General features: G+C 39.0%; 1 protein-coding gene across 1 annotated transcript; it reads left to right on the top strand.

Annotated features, from left to right (window-relative positions):
- Positions 1-773: 773 nt before the first annotated feature.
- Positions 774-4625, top strand: LOC146713153 (heat shock 70 kDa protein 12A-like). Its single transcript, XM_085452446.1, has 4 exons — positions 774-1055; positions 1889-2113; positions 2184-2355; positions 3340-4625. The coding sequence occupies exons 1-4, from the start codon at positions 774-776 to the stop codon at positions 4407-4409; spliced, it is 1749 nt and encodes a 582-aa protein (XP_085308572.1). The 3' UTR covers positions 4410-4625.
- Positions 4626-12114: the final 7489 nt, after the last annotated feature.

Below are 12114 nucleotides of genomic sequence, written 5' to 3'. Positions count from 1 at the left end.
AGAAACTTCAGGCTTTTATGAAAGATAAGAAAAAATGTTTACTTTGCCTCCTGAATTTTTTTTTCCATCTCAGCCAAACTGTTCAAAAACATCATAGAGAGGTTATTCACAGTACACACAAAAATTTAGTAGTATTAGTTTCAGAGCAATGTTTATCGAGCTTTTTTAAAATGTAGAAGCTTATGATATGAAGATCATATAGCAAAATAGAGTATAATTCATGCAATCTATGCTGTGTTCAGCTGTGAAAACCATGTAAATGAAGCAATTTTAAACATTTCTGATCAGAAACATCAATGAATCCTTTCCTCAGCTCCTGTGGAGCTGCTGCTTGATTGCAATCTCTATTTTCAAGGTAAAAATGAAAAACTGATATCACAGATATTTAGCCAGATGATAAATGTCCAGAGAGGAAAATAACAAAAACTTAGCTGTGTACTTCATACTCTGTCATATCATTTCAAACTAAGGAAAACTGATGAACAAAACTTTAAATTACATTCAGGCATTTTCACGTTTAAATAATTTTAACTAGTGTAACCTTTAAATCTGCCAGTTTATGCAGATGATAAATGTTGATATAATGCACTTACCTGCTTTGAGTACTCATCGTGGTGTCTCCTGTCTTGTTTAGTGAAAGTCTTTTTCCAGTCTGACACAAGTACGACTGTTACACTGAACTCCACAGACCAAGGGGTGGAGTTCAGTGAGGTCCGCCCCCTGGTTTGTCCATAAATACTCTGTAACTGCTGCTCTGCAGCACTGTTTCCACAATGGATAACTCATACATCATAGCGATAGACTTTGGCACTGCGTACAGTGGATATGCTTTCAGTCTGAAAAAAAGAGAAGCAGAAACAGAACCTCGTTTAAAATACTGGGGTCAACAGGTTTCACTGAGGACCCCAAAGACTCCGACCTGCATCCTTTTTGATGAGCATGAAAAATTTCTCAGCTTTGGTTATGAAGCCCAGTCAGCTTATTTTAGAACACGAGGTGATGAAGCCAGAAAGAAATTCTTCTTTGAATGCTTCAAGATGTCCCTCTATGGCAAAGTAAGTGTAACGATCTGATTATATCAATATTCTGATATCTCCCTTTCTCTCTCTCTCTCTCTCTCTCTCTCTCTCACTCCCTCTCTCTCTCTATCTCTCAATACACACACACACACATACTTTTTAAAATTTAAATAATTTTAAAAAGTGTAAATTTGTTCAGTATTGAACAGCAGAAATCAGTCTTTCTTGTCGGAAGTAAGTAAAATAACAGCGCTGTAAACAACGGTAGACTGGTGGGCAATAAGCAGAATAATGCAGAAAACAGATTTTAAGATGGGAAACTGTTCTTTAAGTGCACTGAGAGAGAGGGAGGGAGAGAGAGAGCTCTGCATGAAGTCAGATTTTATCGTGGTGGAAGCAAAATAGCAAAAGTATTCATGATTCATGACGATGGTTATGTAAAGCGAAATGCAAAGCGTAGTTTGGATCTTCTTTTGCTGCTGGTTCAGTGAATTTTGTTGGGACAGACAAAACCTGCAGCTCAGAAAGACGCAAAAAAGGCGTAAATGCAGAGCGCGTTCCCACCGACGCATCAGGATCTGTGAGCTGTCGGCTTTCAGCCCCGATGGCATACGGTGTACGTGCCGTCGGTCACTGACTCTGATGCATTGACAGATCCGCTCTTTGTGTGGTTGTTGAAATGGTTTTGTGAAGTTTAACCTGAGATTCTGACGTTTCGGGCGAAATGCATTTATATTAAAAATCGATTCGGGATTTTAATGAATCGATATCACGTTATCCAAGTAAGAATTGATTTTAATCGATGAATTGATTATCAAAACCCACTTCTATTACAAACCTATTAACTAATATCCAGTCTGCCATCATAGAAGCTTAACAGTGATGTGACAATTGAAGCTGCAAATGGACGGTCAATGAAGGCACTGAAGGTGTTCACAGAAGCTCTGAGACACCTGAAGGAGGACGCTCTGAAGTTCATCTCAGAAAATGCTGGTGGGAAGCAGTTCATAGCCTCTGACTTCACCTGGGTGGTGACTGTACCGGCCATCTGGGATCCTTCAGCAAAACAGTTCATGAGAGAAGCTGCGACACAGGTAACAAAGACAATATGTACTGTACAGCTGTTTTAAAATGAAAAAGGACTTATTTACCTTTGATTTATAGGCAGGTATTGTGACCGCAGGAAAGGAAGACAGACTGGTCATTGCACTGGAACCAGAAGCAGCCTCAGTCTGGTGTAAGAAGCTGCCAGCTGATGGTTTTGAAACAGAAAATAACAGTGGAGTCACATTCGAACAGGCTTCAGGAACACAATACATTGTGGTGGACTGTGGAGGTACTCTATGTTTTCATAGTGCAGTTTTTCTTACTTTTTATGTTTTTCATGGTTTGAAAGAGGAGTGAAAGAAGCCATTTATGTCCACTGTGAGCGGCCATCATTGAACAGCGGTGGTGGTTTACGACACCAACTGTCTGCCAGCTATAATCCAGTTTTGACATCCCTTTCCAGATGCCTTAACGCCCACTCACAACCTGGGCCATCTGACCTCAGGAAATCACACGATAGGGTGGGGTCAGGTTCCACAATAAGCTCACCCGAAACCCTGGCTGATTGTGACCCACACCCATTTTCATGCCTTGGCTCATGTGATTAGGTAGAATAGAATTTAAGTTTATCAATGTATTATTAATACAATGAAGATAATTTAGGCAGAGCATCTCCCACATAATGTGTGTGTGGGGGGGGACAATGGCTCATGTGATTAGGTAGAGGATCATTAGGGGGTCCATTGAACTCGAGGCAAATATACTGTTTATAAGATCGGGGAAACCTGCAGTCAGCTGAGACTGAAGAAGTCACTTGGATGAGTGATGAAACGTTTCTCCCACTGAAACCGCTACGTCCAGATGAACAGAATCAACTTTTTGAGATATACAGTTTCATACAAATTTCCTGTATCATATTTATATACACTTACTATGTTATTATGTATGTTTGTATTTAGATAAATTATTTGTCCATTGAAGCATGAAACCAGACTGTTATGGGTTTCTAGACTGATGTACAGTGAGTAAACAGAGGAGCTCCAGGTTTAAAGATTAGTTTGTTTCCAGTTATACAGCTAGCGCTGTTAAAATATATTTGTATCAACACTTTATGATTGTATGCGGCAATATACACACTTGTGTATAGTTCTGTGTATTCACCAGTGAGTGATAAAGGCCCCAAACTCTGCATTAGGAGGGTGGAGGAGAGAAGGATTTGTAAAGATGCTATCACTTGTCACTTTTATTTTTAATTACTTCCTGTGTGTTGCAGGTGGAACCATTGACATCACTGTTCATGAAGTCCTGGAGGGAGGAGCCCTGAAAGAGCTGCACAAGGCCTCAGGAAATGATTTGGGGGGACAAACTGTGGATAAAAAATTCAAAGAGTTTCTCAGAGAAATCTTCAGTGATAGTTTGTGGGATGAATATGAAAAAGAGCATCCAGGAGAGCTGCAGAAGATGATGTATGATATCTCAGTTTTAAAAGAGAATGATGATGATGTGGACATCAGCTGCCCATATAACCTGGGTGAAATGGCAAAAGAAAAGCAGAAAATGGAAAAGTTTTTTGAATCAGTGAGAGGTGTTTCCTGGAATCAAGGATCCATCAAAATCTCAAAAGAGAAAGTACGATCTTTCTTTGCTGAGAGTCTGAATGGCATCACCAAGAGTCTCAGAGAAATCCTGAAGAAAGGTTTCACCATTGAGTACATTCTGTTAGTTGGAGGCTACGCTAGAAGCCTGATTCTGCGTCAGCATATTACCAATCAGTTTAGTGATCAGTGTAAAGTTCTGTGTCCTTCTCATCCTCAAGAAGCAATCATGAAGGGAGCTGTGCTGTTTGGAAGAAACCCAGCATTGGTGGCATCTCGAATAAGTGCCTTTACTTACGGGGTTTCTTTGTCTCTTAGGTTTGATGCATCCAAGCATAGGGCAGACAAGAGATACACAAACAAAGAGGGCGAGTGGTGTGATGGTATTTTCTGTGTACTGGTGAAGGAAAATGAGGAAGTGGGCTGGGATAAAACCAGTGAGTACAGCTGCACTCCAATAGAAAGAGATCAGACAGCGATTACCTTTGCATTTTATCGCACAGAGAGAAAAATCCAAGGACTAATGTATGTGGATGAGTGGGGAGTAGAGAAAATTGGTTCTATTATTCTTGAGTCACCTGTCACAGCACGCGGCATGAATCGTGAAATCAAACTACAAATCAAGTTTGGTGCCACAGAAATGACGGTCACAGCCATAGATGTAGATTCAGGTTCAACCGTTAAAACTGAGCTCGACTTCATGGCTAAATCAATGAGATCAATCAGAAACAACGTGTGGCAGAAGTGAATTCATGAAACATTATGGACAAACAAATAAATATATTGATGTTAGAGTCACTGCTGTACTTAAGCTATAATAGGTACTCTAACAGTTTCTTTTCTGTATCACACAAGTAGTGAAAACATCTTTCTTTTTATGAGATCTAATGAGAACCTGTGTGCAGTTACACTGAAGTTTATTAAAGCATTTTTGTTTTATTACCATTAAAAATGTACAGATCATTCTTACAGCCAACAAGTGTGTGTGTGTGTGTGTGTGTGGGGGGGGGGGGGGGGGGGGGATGCACAGTTCTGCATCCGCTGCATGGAATTGTCTTTATCAGTGCATGTGTGAGTTAAGGGTGGTTATGGCCTTTGGTAATAAACAATAGGGGGTCCGTGTCCCTCTTGGGGGGACACTCCCATAGGGTTTAAATCTGGGACTCTCCACCATTTGACTCTAGATCTGACGAAGTTTCTTGAAACTTAGAGAAGTCCAGACGCTTTTCTTTCCATTTACATTCTACTCATACAATGATGTTTTATGCCAAAGTTTACAGGAGTTCAGATAATTTAAGTTTATCAATGTATTATTAATACAATGAAGATAATTTAGTCAGAACACATCTCCCACATAATGTTGTGTTTTGGATATTTATTTATGTTAGCCTGAGAGGATGAAACTAAAATCATGCAGGTCTCACAGTTAAAACATTAAATCGACCAGTGTTAGTTGATACCAGATAACTAAATTGATATTGCTCCCAAAATTTAGAGAATCAAATACAGGGAAGTTAAACTAAGAAAACATGAGTTTGGTGCTGGTGTCCTTACACACTTGTGTATAGTTCTGTGTATTCACCAGTGAGTGATAAAGGTCGTAAAGTCTGGAAGCATTTTTGCTTTATTACCATTAAATTATTACCATTAAAAAAGTACAGATCATTCTTACAGCCATTTAAAGCAGACACAGACTTCCCCAAGACATCAAACTGTATAAATAAAACTTGTGTATAATTCAATCCACCTTGACACACCTGGAATTTTGATTTCTCTTTTTCTTTTCTTCATAAAAATGCTAAACTGTACCTTAAAGTCCAAAGACTTTGCTTATTTTAAATCCTTCAAAATGTATAATTTTTAATATTTTTATTAGCGTATGGTTCCTGTATATATGTTTTACAATCTACCTAGTGAGTCAACAATTCTTAAATAATTTAACCAAAATTACATAGAACAAAATTTAAATAATGTTATTGAGAAGTTATTTTGAAGAATTACTTCTATTACTTTAATTTGAATGATAATTGGGACATAAAAAGTTACATTTATCCAATCTGGGGGAAAAATGTTGATGTTTTTTCTTCCAAAATAAGTGTGAAAATGTTTTTCCCCCTTGGAAGGTCACAGTTACTGCTATCAGTGCTCATTGCTAATACCTAATAATAACTAGACCCTGTATCATAATGACCCTGTACAACACCCATTATTGCTTGTTTGACCACAATAAAGGGCTTTAATGTGTTGTTTTAAAGTCATTGTTCAATAAAATATTTTATTTTTTTAAGTTATGAACATGTTTCTTCCTGTAAGGAAATTAGTTGTCTTTATAACCTGTGGACTCATCGCATTCCCTTATATATGAGGTGGAGTAGGAGGGTCTTCGTCCACTTCCAGTAACAATAACAAACTAATTTCTTGGTTAGTTTTGTAACTCACCAAAATGACCAATCACATTGTCTAAACGATCATGACATTTGGTAACAAATCCTTTCCAGTTTAAACCAACTAGAAAACTGTCAAAACCACATTACCCTTATTATCAGTGTTAAACTATGCTGTAAACAACAGGTAAACAGAAAATTATTTAAGAATATTATCATGAAATTATTGTAAAAAAAACTAAATTGCTTTATTTTACAATCTTTATGACTCTGGAAGTGAAATTTAATAGTGGTAAAGTTACCTGTTTACCGACTGCCAGAAGCAGTTCCAGGCTTGAGATCCAGTGGAGACTGACCTCCACTCTCCTGATCTGACCTCCCGATCTGCTGAACTGCTAACAGACACATTTAATGAGATCATCGGATGTAAATTAACAGCTGGACCTAAAAACAAATGCAAGCTCTCAACCCTTTAATGTTAAATTTCTTTCTTACTTTTCAGATATGTTCACTGCAGTGGATGCCTGGTTGTGTGTTGCTTAACTGTGGAACAGGTGGCACCAGGATGACCTACAGGAAGTATGTGAATGTGACACTTGTGGGATGTCCTGGAGAGACATGTCTGATCCATGGAGGCTCACCTCACGGCTTACAGGACTTTTGCTAACATCTTGGTATAGATGCCACAGTACCTTCAGGGGTCTAGAGGAGTCCACGCCTTAACAGGACAGGACTGTTTGGCCAGCAAAATGGGGACCAACACGGTGGTAGGCAGATGGTCATAATGTTATGCCAATTTGGTGTGTAAAAATGTACAGAAATAAATTTTCAAAGACTCAAAAAAAAGTCCAAACTGTCGTTTTTGTTTGTTTTTAATTGATTTCGATATAAAACTCATAAACAGGAACTCTGGCACTTTATTATATTTCATTACAATAAAAACTTAAGTTATATCAGTTTAAAAACGTATAAACATTGATTGATTAGAATAAAATTTATTACTGAATAAGTTTCTTAGCTGATTTCTAACAGCTGTATTGTTAGTCAATGTCCAACAGAGGGCAGAGCAGCACTGCAAAACAGTGTAAAGCAAAGCGGAAACAATTCCATCAGTGTCTTATCCTAGTAGCACACAATCACAAAACAACAAACAGAGGCATCCCAGATTCATGAAACCTCTTGAGGACAACAACCCCACCCTCAATACTAACAAGACAAAGGAGATGAGAGTGGACACGACGAAGAACCGGAGGACTCACCAGCTGCTGTTTATCCGGGGCCTTGAAGTGGAGAGGGTGAGCAGCTTTAGATACCTGGTCGTCTACATCTCTGAGGACCTCAGGTGGACACTGAACACCACACAGCTGGTCAAGAAGGCTCAACAGGGGCTGTATTTTCTGAGGAGGCTGAGGAAATCTGGTATGATGGCCAAGATCCTCAGCAGGTTCTACAGCTGCACCGTGCAAGCACCCTGATCAGCTGCATCACTGCATGGCACGGCAGCAATACTTCTATGGACCGTAAATGCCACAAACTGTGAAACTGCTTCCTGGTTGTTGATGTTTGTTTCTAAAGATGTTGTTGATGAGACTTTGTAGAAAGCAGCTGGTCTGAGTGATGTGATCAGAGTGCAGTAGATAATGTCTGACAGCAGTTTGAAGAGGAAATGGATTCTGTTCTGTTCTTCACTCATCACCTACCTGACACCTCACACCTGTTTCTCACCTGCAGGTCAGCCAGGAGGACACACATACTACAGTGAAAACTCAATGCTGCTTTACAGCCATCTACATTCATTGTATTCTTTCTTTGAACTGTGAGTAAAGTAGCGTATCACTTCAACCAGAGATGGTTGTATATCCATCCATTCACTTCCGCTTATCCTTTTCAGAGTCGCGGCTGTCAGCTGTCATAGGGCAAGAGGCAGGGCATACCCTGGACGGGTCGCCAGTCTGTCGCAGGGCCAACACACAGGGACAGACAACCATTTGCACTCACATTCACTTGCACATTCCCACCTAGTGGCAATTTGGATTATCTAATTAACCTATCCCCACAAGTTGCATGTCTTTGGACGGTGGGAGGAAGCCGGAGTAACTGGAGGGAACCCAAGCAAACACGGGGAGAACATGCAAACTCCACACAGAAAGACTCCGGCCTGATGGTGGAATTGAACTCAGGACCTACTCGTTGTGCTGTGAGGTGACTTTTGTTGTGATTTGGTGCTATATAAATAAAATTGAGACTGCTGCATCAGTAAAGGACTTATAATAAGGGCATTATAAATACAATGTCATGCACATGTGCATCTTGTAAGCTCTGTGAGGAAATGATCTTCAACCTGGAAGTCTAAAGTAATGCAAGAAAGAAAGACCTGTTCTGCATTTAACACAGTAGCATGCAACCTTGTGATGTTAAATGGGCCACATGTATTGCATCAAAATGCCTAAGACTGAATGTGGACTTTATGCTATCAGTTGTACTCCTGTAAAAGTTGAAATGGCACATTGTCTGATTTCAGGGCATCATCGGTATTATTATGTGTTGAATTACGAAGACTAACAGCAAAAGGGCAGGAGATGCACGAACAAGAAGCCAAGAAAAATGAAAGGTCATTTAGCAAGGCATATAAATCCTGGAAGGAGTTAGCAAGAGGTATTAGAACAAAACTAAAAGGTTTCTGCTCAAAGGAAGACCTTTTTTGAACACAAATGGACAAATAGACAAAAAAGCTCAAAAAGTCACAAAAAAGCTGCTGCTAACTTCTCAGGTTCACTTTAACAAAGAAGAAGAAATAATAATAAATAATCTTCCATCCACTGCAGAACTCCAGATTCCTATTTTATTGCATTAAGTGATGTTTCATGCACACCTGCTCTTCATCTGCCCCTGCCTCACTGGACGAGGAGGATGTCTGTGGAATTATTTTTATGTTCTCTGAGGTTCACATAGCAAGGTTTCCCTAAAATGTGGCCAATGTGTCTATGCACTTTGTAAAATGTTACACAGTAATAAAAGTCAAAGGTGGCAGCAGAGGGGCTTCAATTTGCTCAACCCATGGTTTTCATCTGACCTTGAGTCTGTCCCCAGCTTGGTTGCCTTCAACAGGCCTCATGTCCCATCAGTGACATATTCGTATACTGTATAGTAAAATATGAATCTCTTTGTTACTTTACTGCTAGTATATATAACTGCTGATATTTACTGACCTAGTAAGAGAGAGGCAGCAGGAGCAGGCCTACATTTTACTGCATTTAAGGCCTGAGCCCCACAGATCATACAACAAGTGAGAAGTGAGAAGACAAGTGAAAAGTGCTCATAGTCCTTGACTTATCAGTGTTTATGTTTTTAAAAAAATGAATGAAAAGTGAAATAATTTCAACATATTTTAGGAGCTTGTTAAATTCTGTACTTACCGTTCAACTAAATGTGTCCTCTTTAAACGCTATAAGCTGGTTATACACATGCATAGATCAAGAAATATGATCATTACAACACTCCAAGCAGCTCTGATCGCATCCAGACTCTACACGCAGAGATAAGCATGAAAGTTGTATTGATCACAGTTTTTACTCATGTATATCTCTTCTTATAGAGGCGGAAGAGTCCAAAGACAGATGAACATAAACTTGATGGTAGCTTTGTGTGATTTCACCTGGAGTCATTTCTGATAAAGCACCTCCAGAAGCTTCCAGATAAACTGCATTTTGTATGACTGAAACACAGATGCCTTTCATACTAAGCCATCTGCATAGATGTCTGTTAAGACCAGTGCACGCGTCATAAATGTCAGAAGTCCACATAAATGGCATTCCTGAGCTCTGACCTATAGAGGTTCCCAAAGCTCCAGCAGCTGTTTATCTTGTAATGAACTAATTTGTTAAAATTGATTTGTTTCTATCTGCATATTAAGAGAAAATCAGCAGTGAAGCTTCTGTTGGTCCATCTCAGACACACACAGTGATCTTTATGGCATTAAAAGGGTTTCAAATGACTTAAATCACCAATTCATAATAACCTATTTGAATAGCCAATGGAATCCCCTGGATTCTTTTATTCTTTTGGATATCTTTTTTTGTGTGTGTTTTCAGTTTAACTTGGCACAGAGTCATGAAGCAATGGGGGAACAAAACAGAGCCAAGTTCCTTCTAAAGCATTGGCTTCAAATTAAATGAAATACTTAAAAGCCAGTGATTTTTCTTGATCTTTGTGAGGATTTATGTTAGAGAGACTAAAAGTTTCCCCACTCTGATACACTTGGGTCAGTGCATATTCATGGTCAGAACATAAAGAAGAAAACAGACTTCAGTGTTCTTGTCTGTGCCTGCAGAGCCCATCTTTAAAAACAGCTGCTGTAAACCTTCACAGCTCTCAGAAAGTGAGACGTGTTTTCTTGAGGATACTTGTTCACAGTGATTTATGATTAAAAGAAGCTACTCACAAAAATACCCAGTGTAGAGAGAAGACAAGAGGGGAGCAGCATAAGTAGAGACTTAGATCTAAATAGTTGAAGTTAACTAAATTGATCAGACTCAACAGTGTATTTTACAAACCACTGAACGTGTGATTTCTTACCAGCTAGCAGCTGAATGCATTCCAGTCAAGTTCAGATTACTGTGTGTGTGTGTGTGTGTGTGTCAAGACAGATTTTGTTTGTGGCTCTTTACTTTTCATCACCTTCACACATTCCTCCTGTCAGTCAATACTCAGGGTTTGATAAATATGCTTAAAGAGCAGAATAAATGTTAGAAATCCATAAACAAATGTCTGTCCTGTTTATAGGTACAGCTCATAGTGTTTATAACTGACCTCCAGAGACAACTTTATAACTTGTTCACTTTTTCTGTGTATTTAACAGAGTAAAACCTGCAGCAAAACCTATGATAATCCATCTGAGTAATGCACAATGAGTTACATTTCATTAAAATATTCCTTTTTATGGATTAAAATTGGAGAATAAATGTTGGAAACTTTCCATGTGACCAACAGTTGCTGCAGGCTGTGGGTGGAGCCCCATCTCTCTCATTTCTTGTAAAACAAAACTTACTGCTTAACTTTCGTTTCCTCTGTGGGTTTTTTTTTTTCATACTCAGTGACTTATAAATAAACTATGAAATCCCATGAACTGCAAAAAGCTCCAGTAGCTCAATTGTTGCAACTGTCAAGATCCTGAGTCTGTTGACCCAGTGTTTTGAGTTTTAGATTATTTTAGTGTTTTTGGTTCATATTTAAGTCCTGTGTTTAAGTTTCCCTCACCCTTTAGGTATTTCATATTTGCGTGCCTTATATTATCAAGTTCATGTTGTCATATCTGCAACCAATCCTGTTTTATTGTCAAAGTCCCTGTCCTGTGTGCAGTGTGTCTAGTTTTGCTTCCCCTTGTCTCGTCAGGTCTGATTGGTGTTCCCACCTGTTCCCCATCCTCCCATTATCTTGCTGTGTACTTATGTCCTCTGTCTTCCTTTGTTCAGTGTCAGGTTGTCTGTTGTTCCTCGGCATGTTTCCGTGCCTATATGTTGCCAGGATTTTCCATGTTCAGGTTTTTTATCACGTTCAGGGTTTTGTTCTTTCTGTTTTGGGTCTCCCAGTTTAGTTCTAGTTAGTTTCTTTCCATTCTGCATTTGCCTTTTGTTTTTGTACCTTTTTCATCAGCCTTATTAAACAGCTCACCTTTTGTTAATATCAAGTTCCTTTGTGTTCGCATTTTGGGTCCACTCTTCACAAATTCATACAGTCTGCTTCAGCACACTGCGACGGCAACTTTATAACCTGTGCACTTTTTTTCTGTGTATTTAACAGAGTAAAACCTGCAGCAAAACCTATGATAATCCATCTGGGTAATGCACAATGAGTTATATTTCATTAACATGTTTTTTATGGATTAAAATAGGAGAATAAATGTTGGAAACTTTCCATGTGACCAACAGTTGCTGCAGGCTGTGGGTGGAGCCCCATCTCTCTCATTTCTTGTAAAACAAAACTTACTGCTTAACTTTCGTTTCCTCTGTGAGTTTTTTTTTTTCATACTCCATGACTTATAAATACACTATCCATGAACTGCAAAAAGCT

This window comes from Copadichromis virginalis, linkage group LG3, assembly GCF_057382275.1.
Source record: "Copadichromis virginalis isolate Kocher_CV1m ecotype Utaka linkage group LG3, C_Virginalis_male_GT1.1, whole genome shotgun sequence".
NCBI classification, from domain to species: Eukaryota; Metazoa; Chordata; class Actinopteri; order Cichliformes; family Cichlidae; genus Copadichromis; species Copadichromis virginalis.
The sequence above is the reverse complement of the archived record's forward strand: the minus strand, read 5'-3'. Positions and strand labels throughout refer to the sequence as shown.